We start from the raw sequence: 19,663 nt of genomic DNA on the forward strand, positions 1-19,663 counted from the left end.
AGTGACACATGAGAAATATGTTAAAAGTGCAGCCAGTCTTTACGTTAAAATGAAGAAGCTGAACACAAATTTCGAACACAATCTTTAAATGACGTTGGGTTGAATGGGAAGTGGGCATGTGTATAATTGCACAACATCAGTGACTGTGCCAATCTGCCCCCATGAGCCAGCATGGAGCCATTTTTAACAAGGTCAGCTCGTGATTAGAGTGAGTGCTGATTGATTCCTGGGCAGGTGGGCTGATAAATTCAGGACATTTATTAATAATTATAGGGCTTATTTAGGCCCATTCTGTGACAACCAGGATTTCAGAAAAGCACTTCCTTCACAGCAGCCTGGACATGTCCACACTAATGTGGTAGCCTCAGTTTGGTAAGGAGTTAAATCATCGTAAGCCAGAAAGGATAACAGATCATTGAGGCGGCAGCTGACAATCTTGTTCAGAATTTGTGGCTAAAATAATTGAGGCAGCTTCTAATTATTTTAAATCTAAAAATCTGACCTCTTCTTCAGATTGTGGATTTGAGGTACCTTTGCTTTCTCCATTATAAATCTTTAGGTCCCAAATTGGTTGGTGAGGTTGCTGATGTGTCAATGCTTCCCATTGGTCCTCCTCACTCAGGAGCCTCCTTGATATACTTAATTGGACAGTGAGGTCATTCTCTACCATCAATTAGCCTGGCCTTTTAAATATTCTAGTAGGCATATCTGGGACTCCCTATCTCTTAGAATCACCTAAAGCTGGTGAATTACACACTTCAAGCTATAGTTTTAATGGATTGTTTAGATCATAAATCTTTGCCCTTAATAACTCTCAAAATGATGCAACTGATCTGAAGTCTGTTGAGAGAAGAATTTTACAATTTATCTAATTTAATACAGGTTCTGCAATGTCTTCTATGTGTTTCAATTACCATCAGGAGAGTTAAGCATGTCCAAACAAACACATCAAGTTTAAGGATGGATAATTCTTTTCTTCATAGTCTGGACGCTGCTAGAGCTGGAGATTAAAATTGTTTACAGTACAATTTCAAAGAGTTAAACTGATTTTCACGGCAAAGAAATAAGCAAACAATCATATGTTGCAACAGTGCCATCTATAGTTAAAGTTTAATTATGTATTTGGTCTAAAACACAAGTTCAAACGTATTCCTTTTGTTAACATTCCTACAATTACAACAACCCTCATACAATTGTGGGGAGCTGTATTGGAGGTCAGCTGTGACACTTTTCCACTGACCCCAAATGAAGGCCACAGTACTACCAGTCAGAATCAAAAAGCTTTAACAAATCTATTCAGAGTTTTTTTTGGAGGATGCAACTAACAGAGTAGCAAAGAGAAACAAGTAGTATGTATATTTAGCAGACATACTGTGAAGCTTGTTACACAAGATCTCAGAATTGCAGGTGGTATATCAGCAAGAATTGAGGATTGGATAATGGTCAGAAATCAGAGAAGGAAGAGGGTCATTTTCACAATGGCAAGGTATAACTTGTAGCACTCTACAAAGGTCAGTGTTAAGATGTTAGCTATTTATATCAATGACTTAGACAAGGGTGGGGAGGTTGGTCGAGTGAAATATATCATCATACAGCTAAATGGGGAACGAAGGTACAAGGAGCATACTGCAAGTAGATACAGACTAGTTAAGTAATTGGGCAAAAAGATACCTGATGGAGTATAATTTTCAGAAATGTGAAATTATTCAATTTTGTTGGAAGAAGGGCAAAAGTTGAAAAAAAATTAAAATGCTAGGGATTTGTAAATGTTAGTCTGAAGAGCAATTCTGAGTGGGGGGGTAGTGTTATGCACAACTTCGAAAAAATAATTTATTTAAGTTAACATACTGTTCCAATAATCTGGAAGGCAAATTACATATTAGCTTTTATTTCAAAGGGGTTGCAGTTTAAGTATAGGGACGTTTGCTGCAATTATATTGGCCATTGTTATATCACGACTAGAGTACTGTGTACAGTTTTGTCTCCTTATCAAAGGAAGAACATACTTGCTTTGGAGAGGGTGCAGCGAAAATTAACCAGATTGATTCCTGGGATGAGAAAGTTGTCCTGTGAGGAAAGTTTGACTAAAATGAACCTTGACTTTCTAGAGTTTAGAAACTTAAGAGGTACTCACATTGAAGTGTATAAAATTATAGAGTCATAGCGTCACAGAGATGTATAGCATGGAAGCAGACCCTTCAGTCCAACCCATCCATGCCGACCAGATATCCCAACCCAATCTAGTCCCACCTCCCAGCACCTGGCCCATATCCCTCCAAACCCTTCCTAATCATATACCCATCCAAATGCCTCTTAAATGTTGCAATTGTACCAGCCTCCACCGCTTCCTCTGGCAGCTCATTCCAGAGTTTGACAGGATAGACATGAAGATAATATTTTGTCTAATTATGCTCTTGAACTAGGACTCAATGGCCCAAGATAAGAGGTCAGTCATTTTGGCCAAGGAGAAATTTCTTCACTCAGAGCTGAAATTCTCCACTGACAGATGACTGTGGATACTTAGTTGACGTGTACAGTCAACTCTTAATTTAGTAGATTTGTGGGCGCTGAGGTAAACAATGAACATAGGACAAGAAAATAGAATTGACAAAGAAGTTTAATGAAAATGTTCAACCACGATCGGATTCAATTAATTACGAGGCTTAAGACTCATGGTTTACTTCTGTTCTTTTCTCTATGCTTTCCATTTTTTTTCTTATTTTATTTGCTATTTGACTTTGGGGTAAACAGTACAACATATAAATGCCCAAGTGAAATAAGCTTTAGAAACAAAATCAATCCCTTAGAAGATAAAAATACATAATTTGTTATGTAATCTCTTAAATAAGAAAATGCCAAAATGAAAATTATTCCCCTTACTTTAGAACCTATTTAGCCAAATGGGATGTTTCATCCATTTCAAGATTTCAAATATTACAACCGTTTGAATTCACTTCAAGCGACACTGCACACTAATGGAAAGATTTTGGACAAAGATAGCATTTAAAATAAAGTTTGACTGTTTTCAAAATCAAAGTTTTTTTCATTAACCTTGTTGATTAGTTTAACATCTTCAAGTAATTTCAGAGTATTGACTATTAGGGAAATAGTAGCCGTCAGTGAGATAGGGCACTAACATTAAATGGTACAATCTTGATGTCTGTAAGCAGGGCATTTCTTTACCCCGAGCATACTATTATCCAATGAATAAAACAAAAAATTGTGGTTGGTGGAAATCTGAAACAAGATTAGAAATTCCTGGAGAAACTCAGCAGGTCTGGCAGCATCTTTAGGGAGAAAGTAGAGCTAATGTTTCAGGTCCAGTGACCCTTCTTCTTCTCCTATATTGGCCTGAAGTGCATTTTGTAGGACAGTGTTTACCCTGAGAGAGGCAGCCCTTTGTGCAGCTGTACACATAAATCATCTATTATACATCTCCCAGCCTTGAATGTGCTTCAGAAAAAGTTGATAGGATCATCATTTTGCTCCAGAGATGTGTGGAATCATCACTGATTCTGTAATCTCACTTTCAAATATGGAATGATGTAGAATAGGCCAAGCCCTAACAGAATCTCTGCAATTGCATTTAGGTTCAGTGTTGTCCACACTGAAGTGTAATGCCCTGTTTACAGACACCAACATCATGGTTAAAGGATCTCTGATGTCTGAGATTATCTGCAGTGAAGAAATCAGTTGCTTGTGAGGGATGAATAATTCTTGGTCACTCCAACTCCTTTTATCTTTGGAATGTCTGGACAGGCTGCAACAGCAGCAAAGAACTGGAGGAGTGGACATTTCAAGGTCGTAAGTGAAGCTATATTTATAAAAGTGAAAGATAATTTGCAGCATTGTGCCAGCTGTGCCACTTATGGGCTCTCAGTAAAAGTTTTTTCTTCCTTTCCCTCCACTATGTTTAAGTGCAGTCCTGCCTTCCACAGCTGCAGTGGAGGCAGCCTGCTCTGTAGCTGGCCCTGTTGGTCCAGAAGACTTGGACAGTGGTCCTCAAGTGTGATTAGGCCTACAGCGTCAAGCCCTGCTGTGAGTATCTTGCCCAGAAATAGGTGAAACTCCTACAGGCTTTGGCATCGCAGATAGTGGGGGAGGTGGAAGGGCCAAGCACTTCTGGGTTGTCCTGAGGTCAAGTTTCTGGTATGTGACTTCTCCCTGAGGGTGGCTGCCAGCAGCATCACCCAGTCTCACTGAAAGTCTAGTCTAGTTAAAGAACCCTCTGAGCTGGTGGAGGCTGCCAGTAAAAGCTTTGCAGGTACATCCACAACAGGTGGAGCCAGAGATAGAGCTGAGAGTCTCCAGTACTGGCTTCCTCAGGACACAGGTTCACTGGGCACTGCTGGAGCCTGCATAAGAGAAGAGAGGGAATTTGTTATGTCTGAGCAATAAAAACTTGTGCAGTTTAAGAATTATTTAGAAGTGCTGGTAATGGAGGCTAGAAGAACATAGCAAGCCAAGCAGCATCAGGAGGTGGAGAAGTCCATGTTTCAGGTGTAACTCTTCTTCAGGACTGAGTAATGGGAGAGCAACACAGCATTATGAAGGTTACTGGGTTAATTGCCAATTGAGGTCTCTCCATCCTCACATGAGTGGATGTGCACTCCTCCAGCCAGCTAAAGAATTATTTTCTCATTTGGCATGAGTTCCCTCCTGTCCACCAGAACTCTGCCAGCCTTGGGCTTCTCAGCCTGGGTGTGAGACAATATTTCCTGCAGTGTGACAAAGGTAGGTATTGAGCATGAATTTTAGAATTAGCTTTACTGTCACATGTACTCAAATGAAAAATTTACAGTTCGCCACTTACTGTGCCATCTTAGGTACAAAGCTACCTAGATACGGATTCTTAAATACAAATTCTTAGGGGGGAAAAAAAATTAAAAAATAAAGAAATAAAAATTCAGAATAAAAGTCTTTCCAATCCAATTCATGTTGGCACCTAGCCTCCAGACTACACAATGCTTCACCTTGAGCTTAAAAATGTGTTGCTGGAAAAGCGCAGGTCAGGCAGTATCAAAGGAGAAGGAGAATCGACGTTTCGGGCATAAGCCCTTCTTCAGATTCCTGAAACGTCGATTCTCCTTCTCCTTTGATGCTGCCTGACCTGCTGCGCTTTTCTAGCAACACATTTTTAAGCTCTGATCTCCAGCATCTGCAGTCCTCACTTTCTCCATGCTTCACCTTGAGGCTGGAAGTCCATTCAGAGGGCACGGCGGGCCAAGAGTCCGCCATTTTGAGTCCACGCTGAGGCTGAGAGTTCAGGACAATGCTGAGAAGAAAAATAAACACAAAAGAGAGAAAAATAAAAAAAAATAGACAGAGCAGCCGAGCTCTGGCTGGAGAGTACTAGTTCATCATCATCTTGAAAGAAGTAGTAGATGCTGGAAGTGGATATGACACCGATTCGTGCTGGGGTGGTATTGCTTCTCCAGGGAGTATCATTCCCACGGTGACTGCTGTTGGTAACCATCAGCTCACTGCTGACCCATTACAGTTGCTGGTGAACAGTTGACCTTTGTCATTCCATAATGTGTAAAAGTGATGAGATCACCCATTCAGATTTGTTTCCTGTTGTGAAGGCATGAGTATCATTCTATCAAATAGCTTTAACCTTACTTCTGAAGGTTTCATTTCTGGGCCAATATCTTGAGCCACTTCACACAGGTCTGTGAAACTCATGAGGTTGCACAATGCACTGGTGTCTATCTGACACTTCACATTCACTTGTTTTCTCCTTCTGCAATCATCACTCTAACAGTCACAAACCATTCATCACCTTTATACCTGCCAACTTGTAGAGGGATTCATCAGAATCCCTGACATTTTTCGAAAAGCCAATTTTATAGGCTTGTTTTGTTTCTTTCTCGCTGAGTACTTGTGTGAAAAGTGATTCAGCTTCTTAGAGCACTGCCTTCCTCACACTTAACATTCTTTCCTTTGTTTTGTTTGATTGTTGCTTCCCCAATATTTACAACCTGCCCTCTGACCTTAATCTTTCAGATGATTTTTCTGTAAATAGTTCCTCCTTTTTCCCTCAACATCTTAATTTTGTTCTGTATGGAAAGTCACTTCACAAAATGCAAAACCTCGTCTATTTTTCCACTAACATGCTCTAGCAGTGATTGACAACTCAGAGCTTTTGTGAATTCAATGATTTTGTTGAGAATACAGTTTTCCTCCCTCAGCAGTTGTATACATAACGGAGCTGAAAATGTATTGCTGGAAAAGCGCAGGTCAGGCAGCATCCAGGGAACAGGAGAATCGACGTTTCGGGCATAAGCCCTTCTTCAGAAACGAGGAAAGTGTGTCCAGCAGGCTAAGATAAAAGGTAGGGAGGAGAGACTTGGGGGAGGGGCGTCGGAAATGCAATAGGTGGAAAGAGGTAAAGGTGAGGGTGATAGGTCAGACTGGGGTGGGGGCGGAGAGGTCAGGAAGAAGATTGCAGGTTAGGAAGGCGGTGCTGAGTTCGATGGATTTGACTGAGACAAGGTGGGGGGAGGGGAAATGAGGAAACTGGTGAAATCCGAGTTCATCCCTTGTGGTTGGAGGGTTCCTAGGCGGAAGATGAGGCGCTCTTCCTCCAACCGTCGTGTTGTTGTGGTCTGGCGATGGAGGAGTCCAAAGACCTGCATATCCTTGGTGGAGTGGGAGGGGGAGTTGAAGTGTTGAGCCACAGGGTGGTTGGGTTGGTTGGTCCGGGTGTCCCAGAGGTGTTCTCTGAAACGCTCCGCAAGTAGGCGGCCTGTCTCCCCAATATAGAGGAGGCCACATCGGGTGCAGAGGATGCAATAGATGATGTGTGTGGAGGTGCAGGTGAATTTGTGGCAGATATGGAAATTTCCTTTGGGGCCTTGGAGGGAGGTGAGGGGGGAGGTTTGGGCGCAAGTCTTGCACCTCCTACGGTTGCAGGGGAAGGTGCCGGGAGTGGAGGTTGGGTTGGTGGGGGGTGTGGATCTGACGAGGGAGTCACGGAGGGAGTGGTCTTTACGGAATGCTAATAGGGGAGGGGAGGGAAATATATCCTTGGTGGTGGGGTCCGTTTGGAGGTGGCGGAAAGGACGGCGGATGATGCGCTGTACATGGAGATTGGTGGGGTGGTAGGTGAGGACCAGTGGGGTTCTGTCCTGGTGGCAGTTGGAGGGGCAGGGCTCAAGGGTGGAGGAGCGGGAAGTGGAAGAGATGCGGTGGAGGGCATCGTCGACCACGTCGAGGGGACAATTGCGGTCCTTGAAGAAGGAGGCCATCTGGGTTGTATGTTTTTGGAACTGGTCCTCCTGGGAGCAGATGCGGCGGAGATGAAGGAATTGGGAGAATGGGATGGCGTTTTTACAGGGTCAGGGTGGGAGGAGGTGTACTCTAGGTAGCTGTGGGAGTCGGTCGGTTTGTAGTAGATGTCCATGTTGAAAGGTCAAAGAAGGGGAGGGAGGAATCAGTCTCAGATTCCTCCCTCCCCTTCCTCGACCTTTCTATTTCTATCTCAGGCGACCGAATCAACACGGACATCTACTATAAACCGACCGACTCCCACAGCTACCTGGACTACACCTCCTCCCACCCTGACCCTGTAAAAACGCCATCCCATTCTCCCAATTCCTTCGTCTCCACCGCATCTGCTCCCAGGAGGACCAGTTCCAAAAACGTACAACCCAGATGGCCTCCTTCTTCAAGGACCGCAATTTCCCCCCCGACGTGGTCGACGATGCCCTCCACCGCATCTCTTCCACTTCCCGCTCCTCCACCCTTGAGCCCTGCCCCTCCAACCGCCACCAGGACAGAACCCCACTGGTCCTCACCTACCACCCCACCAATCTCCATGTACAGCGCATCATCCGCCGTCCTTTCCGCCACCTCCAAACGGACCCCACCACCAAGGATATATTTCCCTCCCCTCCCCTATCAGCATTCCGTAAAGACCACTCCCTCCGTGACTCCCTCGTCAGATCCACACCCCCCCACCAACCCAACCTCCACTCCCGGCACCTTCCCCTGCAACTGCAGGAGGTGCAAGACTTGCGCCCACACCTCCCCCCTCACCTCCCTCCAAGGCCCCAAAGGAAACTTCCATATCTGCCACAAATTCACCTGCACCTCCACACACATCATCTATTGCATCCTCTGCACCCGATGTGGCCTCCTCTATATTGGGGAGACAGGCCGCCTACTTGCGGAGCGTTTCAGAGAACACCTCTAGGACACCCGGACCAACCAACCCAACCACCCTGTGGCTCAACACTTCAACTCCCCCTCCCACTCCACCAAGGATATGCAGGTCTTTGGACTCCTCCATCGCCAGACCACAACAACACGACGGTTGGAGGAAGAGCGCCTCATCTTCCGCCTAGGAACCCTCCAACCACAAGGGATGAACTCGATTTCACCAGTTTCCTCATTTCCCCTCCCCCCACCTTGTCTCAGTCAAATCCATCGAACTCAGCACCGCCTTCCTAACCTGCAATCTTCTTCCTGACCTCTCCGCCCCCACCCCAGTCTGACCTATCACCCTCACCTTTACCTCTTTCCACCTATTGCATTTCCGACGCCCCTCCCCCAAGTCCCTCCTCCCTACCTTTTATCTTAGCCTGCTGGACACACTTTCCTCATTCCTGAAGAAGGGCTTATGCCCGAAACGTCGATTCTCCTGTTCCCTGGATGCTGCCTGACCTGCTGCGCTTTTCCAGCATCACATTTTCAGCTCTGATCTCCAGCATCTGCAGACCTCACTTTCTCCTCCCAGTTGTATACATAAGGCAGGATCTCAGATCTAAAATAATCCTATTTCTGATGTCAATATCTTTCAGTTGTCCAAATGCACAAGATTCAGATAGATGTGTACTGCAGTCACATACTGATCAATAGCTTTCTTCTCCATCTCATGCCGATGTTAAACAAATATTGTTCATAAATGACATTAATATAAGATTCAAAGTGAGACTTTGAAGCCCACAAAATCTCTCTTGTCTGGATTTTCTACTCCTCAGTTAGATTAAAGTTCCTCAGGTTTTTAATTATGTTGCTATTTCATAGTTTTGCCATGAGAGTGAGTAAGATTCCAGTTTTGGCTTATACCTACCTTTCATCTCCCCAGCAGCAGGGAAATGTACAACCAATTTGACTCACCTAGTAGTTCAAAGTTTCAAACGTGTACATATTTGTTCCTATTTGTTTCAGTAGTAGGTTCTCTCACCGATTTTAAAATACATACATTTTCAGCTGGACATTTCTTGCTGTATTTTTCAAAATAGTTGTCTCTCTGACAGTTCTTAAAATCCATACTTTTTCAGCTGCACCACTCTGACACCAAGCTTCCACAAACTGCAAATAAAGACACTAACAGCAGAGGGAGAGGTCATATGGCTATGGCAAGCCAGCTTGTACACCAAGGCCACAACTGCATTTCTGCAACTACCGTTTTTTAAAAATATAGTTGTTGCTAGACAACGATACCTAGTCCTCAACCAACTTAATTTTCCATGATCATCAGCACCCTCTGCCTCAATGGACTCTGAAGGCCTCACCGTCAAGAACTTCCATTGTTCGTCATCATGCTTGATGGGCCTTAAATAACCCCCAATGGTCTCTGATTACCTCAAAGCAATGCCACTCCCCCACCTCCCAATGGTCACTGAATACCCCAATCTTTTCCTAAGTTCTTGTCATGTCTTCAAGAGCTCTGGGAATAATAGGTTGGATTGAGGGCATTTGTAATTTAAATGGAACTCTCAGTCAATGCTAATGCTGTTACGTGCAACAGTTCTTTGGGCTTACAGAAATTCAGATTTATAGCCTGTGATAATGGCTTTTACATCCAACAGAGATCAAAATCATCCAATCAGCTTGCCCTAAGTTTATATCTCAGAAGTGAAAAGGTTTGTGCTAATTTAGTATGCCAGGGTTATATTAGGGTGATTTTCATCAGCTTTTTCTTTACTATTTTGTATCATACTATATAATAGATTTTCATTTCTAGTTCAATATGTTTACAATGAAACTTTCTAGCTCTTTTATAAAATCTAGCATTAAGGAAATTAGAATCAATGAGCAGTACACATCTGGTGTCACTTAGTTGGATTGAATCATCAGTGACATTTGTGCATTGATTGCCTTTTAATATTAATTTACCAAAGCTGTGGTTTTCAACAGTATTATACTAGCAAGTCAACTTTTAAAAAAATGAAAATGCATGCCAAAATTTGAGATTCTTACTTTGGTCTGTGATGAAATTTGCAGGACAATGTAAATCAGCTTCTTTCCAGAGGCAACAACTGAATCCATCTTGGCTGTGCAGTCCGTTTGGGTTGATGTTATTTGAATGCGATGTGTTTGCATTTCTCACATGCTCATGAAGCGAAGAGTGGCGACTGCTTGAATTCCTGTGTGGCTGTAGCTGCCAGGTTCTCTCTTTCACGACAGCTGCTTGTTTGTGCAGTGTGCACAGCATTGTAAAATTCCATGGAGGAATCTCAAAGGTTGCTACTGGGTCATGTGCTAAAATTGAAACAGAAAATCCTGCAAGTAAAGAAAGGTCAATGTAAACAATTGAAGTCTTGGTTATTAATTGTAGATCTGTGTGACCAACTTAAAAATCTAAGAATGACCTCCCTTGCTTCTTTAGCGATTTTGCTTAGATCATTATGGTCTTTGCTTCTCATCTGTACATTCCTCTATAGTTCTTCAAATAAATGGCAGAGGTAAAAATAGTGCTGTTGCGTTATATAAAATCAACTTCAAAAAGGATTGAAGGCTGCCCTTCCAGCCACCTACCCTGACCCCTGATTTAGATTGAATTAGCTGTTTGGATCCACAACAGAAGAGTACTAGATTTGAGGACCATCCAGTTCAGAAAGCCAGAAAATCAGCTGGGGCTTCCACACCTCATTACAGCGCATTAACAGTGCAGGAGCGTGATCAGATGGGCCAATGGGCTGAAAAGTGGCAGATGGAGTTTAATTCAGATAAATACGAGGTGCTGCATTTTGGGAAAGCAAATCTTAGCAGGGCTTATACACTTAATGGTAAGGTCTTAGGGAGTGTTGCTGAACAAAGAGACCTTGGAGTGCAGGTTCATAGCTCCTTGAAAGTGAAGTCGCAGGTAGATAGGATAGTGAAGGTGGTTTTGATATGCTTTCCTTTATTGGTCAGAGTGTTGAGTACAGGAGTTGGGAGGTCATGTTGCAGCTGTAAAGGACATTGGTTAGGCCACTGTTGGAATATTGTGTGCAATTCTGGTCTCCTTCTTATCAGAAGGATGTTGTGAAACGTAAAAGGGTTCAGAAAAGATTTGCAAGGATGTTGCCAGGGTTGGAGCATTTGAACTATAAGGACAGGTTGAATAAACTAGGGCTGTTTTCCCTGGAGCATCAGAGGCTGAGGGGTGACCTTATAGAGATTTATAAAATCATGAAGGGCATGGATAGGATAAATAGACAAAGTCTTTTCCCTGGGATGGGGAAGTCCAGAACTAGAGGGCATAGGTTTCGGGTGATAGGGGAAAGATATAAAAGAGACCTAAGGGGCAACCTTTTCACACAGAGGGTGGAACATGTATGGAGTGAGCTACCAGAGGAAGTGATGGAGGTTAGTACAATTGCAACATTTAAAAGGCATCTGGTGGGTATATGAATAGGAAGAGTTTGGAGGGATATGGGCCAGGTGCTGGCAAATGGGACTAGATATGGTTGGGATATCTGGCCAGCATGGATGAGTTGGACCAAAAAGTCTGTTTCGGTGCTGTACATCTCTATGGCTCTATGACTCTATAACTCCTGATTAAAAGTGGGTATGTGTGGGTGAAGGCAACATTAAACTCAACTGTGATGTTGTTTCTTGCCAAACAACCTGTCAATTTACCCATGAAGAATGGCACTTTGGTGAATTTTAGTCTGTAAGTAAAGGCTGTCAGTTTGGCCTCAGGACAGAGCATGAATCATTGCTTTTAACAAAGACGAGGAAAATGTGAATCAGTATTGCAAAAACTAAAATACCTATAATAGGTATGACTTGTCAGCTTTAACATAAATGATAGCTATTCATAAACAAACAAATGATTTTGGTAAAGCATTAATGCATGTTATATGTTCAGAACATAAAACTTATTGCCATTGTGCCAATGGACTGAACTGTGTGTGCCTATCCCACAAGAGTGATCCCACAGCACCATCTGAAATTTGTGACAAAAATAATGGAGCCTTAAAATAAATAATGCTGTGCAGAAGACACCCTCAAAAATAAGAAGGAGCAACGCCAGTTGTGTTGTCACTAGTCTAGTAATCCAGAGACACAGATAATGTTTTGCAGTCCCTTGTATGATTCCCACCATGTCATATGATGGGAATAGAAGTCAGTAAAAATCTAGTTTAACAGTGACCACAAAACCACTGTCAGTTGTTATAAAAATCCACCTATTTCACTCATGTCCTTTATGGACAGAAACTGCTGGTCTAACCTGTGACTCCAGAACCACAACAATGTAGCTAGTTAACTGCTGTCTGAAATGGCCTAGCAAGCCACTCAGTTATATCACTCATTAGAAAGTCTCAAAAAAAGGAATGATATCAACAGACCTCTGGGCATTGACTAAGGTACTGTGGGCAACAATGGCAAACACAGCCTACTTAACCCAGGCGTTCTTACTAACATCTGGGGGCTAGTGCCAAAATTGGAAGAACTGTCTCACAGACTAGATTAGAGTGTTGCTGGAAAAGCACAGCAGGTCAGGCAGCATCCGAGGAGCAGGAAAATCAACGTTTTGGGCGCGATTTTCCTGCTCCTCAGATTCTGCCTGACCTGCTGCGCTTTTCCAGCACTACTCTAACCTTGACTCTAATCTCCAGCATCTGCAGTACCCACTTCTGCCTATCTCACAGACTAGTCAAGCAACAGCCTGATATAGTCATACTCATACCTTAAATACAACATCCCAGACATCACAATAACCATTCCACCAGCAGGACAGACCCAAATGAGGCGGTAGCCAAATAGTATAGAGTTGGGAGGGAGCTGCCCAGGGAGTCCTCGACATTGACTCCAGACGCCATGGAGAATTCTTTCTCCATTTTGACACAACTTGGAAGAAGCACCGAGTGTGCCAAGGATGTTTAATGTACTTTGAGTGAGGGATTTAAATGTCCATCACCAAGTGTGGGTTGGCAACACCACTACTGACTGAGCTGTCAAATCCCAAAAGGACTGGCAGCTAGATCGAATCGGAAGCAGGTGGTGAGAGAACCAATAACAGGGAAAAACAAACTTGACCTCATCCTCATCAATCTGCCTACCGCAGTTGCATCTGACAGCATCATCTTCAGTCCCATATTGCCATTGAGATTAACCTTCAATATTGTGTGACACTATTACTGTGTTAAATGAGCAATTCTTGAACAATCTAGCAACTCAAAACTGGCTATTCATGAAGCACCCTGCAGCATCAGCAGCAGAATTGTTCTTCAACATGGTCTGCAATCTCATAGCCCAGCATATCCCTCATTCTGCCATTACCATCAAATCAGGAGATCTACTTTCATTCAATGAAGGTTGCAGGAGGGCATGTCTGGAGCAGCACCAAACATACCTAAAAATGAGGCATCAATCCTGGTGAAGCTACAAAAGAGCAAGCCAACCAGCATAAGCAGCAAGTGATAGATAAGATAAAAGATCCCACAACCAATGGGATCAGATCTAAGCTCTTCAGACCAGTCACATCCACTACAGGCTGCACTTGATCAAGTCCCAAAGGACATAGCTACTGCACTGGGTCTAGAGCTGATGGTAAGAAAACCAACAAGAGGAAAACCATGCTTGACCTCATACTCATAAATCTTCCTGCCACAGATTCAGCTGACAGCATCATTTTCAGTCCCATCTTCACATTGAGAATACTCTTCGTGAGTGGTAGTGGTCAATTAAACAATTAACTGTGGGTGGAGATTCCACAAACATCCTCATCCTCAATGATGATGGAGCCCAGGACATGAGCAAAATATAAGGCTTAAACATCTGCAGTAATCTTCAGCCACAAGTATCCACTTGGCCTCCTCTAGAGGTCTCCAACGTCACAGATTCCAGTCTTCAACCAATGCCCCCCGCCCCCACCCATCAGCATCTTGTTACCATTGTCCAGATACTCAATTGGACAAGCCAAATAAATACTGTGGCTACAAGAACATGTCAGAAGCTAGGAATCCTGCAGCAGGTAAATTTAAATTTCAAGGTTCATATCAGGAGTGCAATGGAATACACCCCACTTGCCTGGTGGATGCAGCTCTAAAGACATTCTAGAAGCTTGACACTATCCAGAACAAAGCAGCCAACTTGGCTGGCACCATATCCATAATCACTCCATTCACCAGCAGTGCATTGCAGCAGCAGTGTATACCATCTACAAGTTTCAGTGCAGAAATTCACCAAGCTTCCTTAGACAGTACTTTCCCAAATCTATAACTATTATCATCATTCAGGCAACTGTGTAGAGTTTGCATGTTCTTCCCGTGCCTGCATGGGTTTCCTCTGGTGCTCTTGTTTCCTCCCACAATCCAAAGATGAGCAGGTCAGGTGAATTGGTCATGCTAAATTGCCCATAATGTTTTGTGCATTAATCAGAGGGAATGAGTCTGGGTGGGTTACTCTTTTGAGGGTTGGTGTGGACTTGTGCTGAAGGGCATGTTTCCACACTGTAGGGAATCAAATCTAATCTAAATCGAGAAGGACAATGGCAGCAGTCACAATGGGAACACCGTCTCCTGCAAATTTCCCTCCAAGTCCTTCATCATGCTGACTTTGAAATACATCACCATTCCTTCAGTTTTGTACGGTTAAGTCCTGGAATTCCCTCTCCAAAAACATTGTGATTGTACCTTGCACCAAATGGACTGCAGTGTTTGAAGAGAGACATCACTGTCACATTCTCAAGGGCAATTAGGTATGCGCCATAAGGTTCGCCCAACCAGTATGCCCAAATCCCTTGAGTGAATTTTTAAAAAGTCAATATTTTTCAAGAAGGAGGAACATTCAGGAAATGGTACTTAAATACTCAATCATAAATCAGAAAGCACTACATCTAATGCAGGAGTTCAAATTATTTTATCAATGTCTCCTGGAACAGGGGGTGTGTAAGCCTAAGAGTTAGGCTGTAAAAATCAAAATCACACTGGACAATGAGGCAACACATCAGAACAACAAATTAGAATTTACATCTAAAGATGAGAAGAATCCAAACAAAACATTCTGGAAAATCATCTCAAAAGTAAAAGCTTAACTTCTGTATCCACAGGTTAGAGCTGGTGATATAATGGCAAAGGCAAGATGAGTCTATCACCCAACAGATTTGTGACAAGTAACTTCTTAGATAGTGAATTGAGAGAATGTATTTTGAATTAGCTCTCATGTCTTTCCCAAACAAAGCTCTTTCAAAAAAAAAAACTCTGATGAAGAAGGAGGGTGCAGCATCAAGAATTTACTTATGTACCTGTATACCTTGGTACCTAAGATGGTGTCTTCTGTAGCAACATTATACACTTTTGACTGCACTCTGTACTTGTGTAACATGATAATAAGAGCTCAAAGTCTAATGGTGGAAAGAGTGGGGTGGATGGAGTGCATTTTCATCCACTCCAAGATGACATTTTGATTTAAACTTATAAATTTATAGTTTGATTTTTGTTATTGTGCTCCACTAATTATATTGGATTTGTTTATTTTGAAATAGTAGATGGAGGGAAACAAATTCCTCTGGTGCCATTACCCAGAACAAGTGCATAACTAGTGTTAGGCCATTCAAGGACAATATTAGCAAGGAGTAGGGTTAGGTCAGGGTTACATCTACGGTATTGAAAATCTGGAACTCATTTTCAAAGAAACCATCAAGGCAAGGCCAATTCATTTTATTAAAAAAAACTAAAATGTCAGATTTTTATTAGAAAAGATATTAACGTTATGAAACCAAAGTGGACAGATGATGTTGCAGATCATCAATTATCCAACTGGAGACAGAATAGGTTTAAGATCTGAATGGTAGATTTCTCTTTGCAGGTTTTATATTAGCCAATCTATCAGGTCTAAAATCAGCATTTTTGAATGCATTTCTCATAATATTCGACAAGCAACATGAGTTTTGAATGAAACAGTCTTTACTTTAAAGATTGTATGTGGCCAATATAAGTCCCAATTCACTCCCATCTAAATTTAAGCCAACACTAAAATAATACGAGGGCGTCAGTGATTCCCCATCTAAGATCATTTTAATTCATATGTGGCTATCACCAATGATTAAATAGATAACAATTCAGTGAGGGTTTTATTGTTTTCTATTGCAAACTGCCTGAAGCCCTGAAGAAACAGTGTAAGTAGACAGTTCACTTTCTGCTGAAAATGTATTAATTTAACTCTGAAAATCAATAGACAATAGGGGTAGGAGTAGGCCATTCTGCCCTTCGAGCCTGCACCACTATTCAATATGATCATGGCTGATCATCCTTAATCAGTATCTTGTTCCTGCCTTATCTCCATAACCCTTGATTCCACAATCCTTGAGAGCGCTGTCCAACTCTTTCTTAAATGAATCCAGAGAGTGGGCCTCCACTGCCCTCTAGGGCAGAGCATTCCACACAGCCACCACTCTCTGGGTGGAGAAATTTCTCCTCATCCCTGTCCTAAATGGTCTACCCTGTATTTTTAAGCTGTGTCCTCTGGTTCGGCACTCACCCATTAACGGAAACATGTTTCCTGCCTCCAGAGTGTCCAATCCTTTAATAATTTTATATGTCTCAATCAGATCCCCTCTCAGTCTTCTAAACTCAAGGGTATACAAGTCCAGTCGCTCCAGTCTTTCAGTGTAAGGTAATCCCGCCATTCCAGGAATTGACCTCGTGAACCTACGCTGCACTCCCTCAATAGCCAGAATGTCTTTCCTCAAATTTGGAGACCAGAACTGCACACAGTACTCCAGGTGTGGTCTCACCAGGGCCCTGTACAGCTGCAGAAGAACCTCTTTGCTTCTATACTCAATCCCTCTTGTTATGAAGGCCAGCATGCTATAAATCAATTAAAAAAGAAATGTGTAAACTGCACTACAGAATTGTGCAAATTGTAGGAAATGTTGATGATTTGTGTTTGCATTAATTTCACTGTAGACTATTCTGCTGAAACATTCTTAATGCGTAGACTCGATTAATCAAAGTAAACAAAATCACAAATAAATGACTGATGAGGACTGGTGTTAGCTAATATAAAGCATATATTGTTGACAGTAGAAATATTCACATTGAAAAAAGAATGAACATATTATGTTTTAAATCAAGAAACAACATTTTGATTTGTGAATAAAGATCTAATTCATGGTTAAGCAAAGGAACCAACAATTCAAAAGTTCACTGCCATAATCTTAAAAGATTCCATTGAATTTGTTTAAAGTTTCATTTTCCAATGAGAATAAACTGGAGTTTCATTGGATATGTACAAAAATAGGACAGTGTTAGTTACCTCAACCCAAGGACATCATTTATAAATGACCTGGAGAAGGGGTTAGAAGGTTGGGTGAGCAAGTTTGCGGATGATACGAAAGTCGGAGGAGTTGTAGACAGTGAGGAAGGATGTGGCAGGTTACAGCGGGATATAGATAAGCTGCAGAACTGGGCAGAAAGGTGGCAAATGGAGTTCAATGTAGCTAAGTGTGAGGTGATTCACTTTGGTAAGAGTAATAAAAAGATGGGGTACTGGGCTAACAGTCGGATACTTGGTAGTGTGGATGAGCAGAGGGATCTTGGTGTCCATGTACACAAATCTTTGAAAGTTGCCACCCAGGTAAATAGTGCAGTGAAGAAGGCATATGGCATACTGGCTTTTATTGGTAGAGGAATTGAGTTCCGGAGTACTGAGGTCATGTTGCAGTTGTATAAGACTCTGGTGCGGCCGCATCTGGAGTATTGTGTGCAGTTTTGGTCGCCATACTATAGGAAGGATGTGGAGGCACTGGAACGGGTGCAGAGGAGGTTTACCAGGATGTTGCCTGGTATGGTAGAAAGATCGTATGAGGAAAGGCTGAGGCACTTGGGGTTGTTTTCATTGGAGAAAAGAAGGTTTAGGGGTGACTTGATTGAGGTGTATAAGATGATTAGGGGTTTAGATAGGGTCGACAGTGAGAATCTTTTTCCACGTATGGAGTCAGCTATTACAAGGGGGCATAGCTTTAAATTAAGGGGGGGTAGTTATAGGACAGATGTTAGGGGTAGGTTCTTTACTCAGCGAGTCGTGAGTTCATGGAATGCCCTGCCAGTAGCAGTGGTGGACTCTCCCTCATTATGGGCATTTAAGCGGGCATTGGATAGGCATATGGAGGATAGTGGGCTAGTGTAGGTTAGGTGGGCTTGGATCGGCGCAACATCGAGGGCCGAAGGGCCTGTACTGCGCTGTATTCTTCTATCTATCTATCTATTTATCATTGCAGGAATTTATTAATCCAACAAACTTTCACTGCTTCATCAATGACCTGCTTTCTATTACAATATCAGAATTTGGGATATTTGCTGATAATTACACAATGATCTGTTCATGACTCCTCAGCTAAAGAAGCAGTCCACACCCATGTGTAGCAAGACCTTGTGTAGCAAGACTTTGACAGTATTGGGCTGAGAAGCAGCAAGTAATATTCAGTCAATGTAAGTACACAGCGGTGACTATCTCCAACAAGAGAGTCTAACCATTCCACTGTAGTTCTATAATTGATCAGAAATTCAACTGTACCAGCCATAGAAACACTATGGTTAAGCAGCACGTAGAAAGCAGGCCATTCCGTAATCAGTGATCCATATGTTCTGACTTTTATACCCTATCAATCAACTCCCAGGCTTGAGTCAGGATGGAATGCTTGCCACTTGTCTGGATGACTGCAATTCCAAAAGCATTCAAGAAACTCGACAGCAGCCAGAGCAAAACAAAGAGCTTGATGAAAATATTGAATAGTTAAATGAGCGTGTTATCCTCATACAAGAGACAACTGTCTGTGGACTTTAAACAAGAACATACAGAACATGTGTTCATTAAAAAAAACACTTAAAGAATAACAAGGACAACATGTCTGAATATTATGAAAGAGACAGAAAGGGAATAATTATACGCAGAGAATATTACCTCCCAGAAGCTCGGTATTAAAAATTTAAACTGCATAAATAATATTCAATCCACTAAAGTGAGAAGAGAAGTTAATTTTGCATACCAGCCTTGGTGACAAGATAGTGTTTTAAAGTTGACACTGTATTTTTTGTTCTACTTGGATAAATGAAATATTGAGGTCTGCTTTAATCCAGAAGTCTGATTGTGCCAATTCTCAAGTCAAAAGTGACAAACCACATGTCAACAGTCTCACAGAAAGAGACATGTGAGAAGATAGATTACAGTAAACTACAGAAGCTAACACTTTCTTGCCATTATCTTGTCAAAGTACAATCACTTGATTATTTCCTCCTATATAACAAGGACATTATGTACTGAAGCAGCTTGTTGAGCACCTTCCAACCCCAGACTGTAGTACCTAGCAAGATAAGGGCATCACACACAATGGAAACACTGCCATTTGTATAATAAACAACCACTGGAGATCACCATTTGTAAGTTCACCATGAAATTACATATCATCCTGACTTGGAACAATCTCATTGGGTCAAAGACT

At 42.3% G+C, this 19,663-nt stretch overlaps 1 protein-coding gene across 2 annotated transcripts in view; it reads right to left on the minus strand.

The window, feature by feature from the left end:
• lepr (leptin receptor) overlaps positions 1 to 19,663 on the minus strand; it is a 126,581-nt gene that overhangs the window by 98,580 nt on the left and 8,338 nt on the right. For both annotated transcript variants that reach the window (XM_043699432.2, XM_043699431.2), the window contains exon 3: positions 10,210 to 10,512. In XM_043699432.2, coding sequence (XP_043555367.2) covers positions 10,210 to 10,512 — 303 coding nt within the window. The remainder of the gene's footprint in view (positions 1 to 10,209; positions 10,513 to 19,663) is intronic.

This window comes from Chiloscyllium plagiosum, unplaced genomic scaffold (genome assembly GCF_037043375.1).
Source record: "Chiloscyllium plagiosum isolate Xiang-an unplaced genomic scaffold, Cpla_swu_hap1 HiC_scaffold_9, whole genome shotgun sequence".
In the NCBI taxonomy this organism is placed as follows: Eukaryota; Metazoa; Chordata; class Chondrichthyes; order Orectolobiformes; family Hemiscylliidae; genus Chiloscyllium; species Chiloscyllium plagiosum.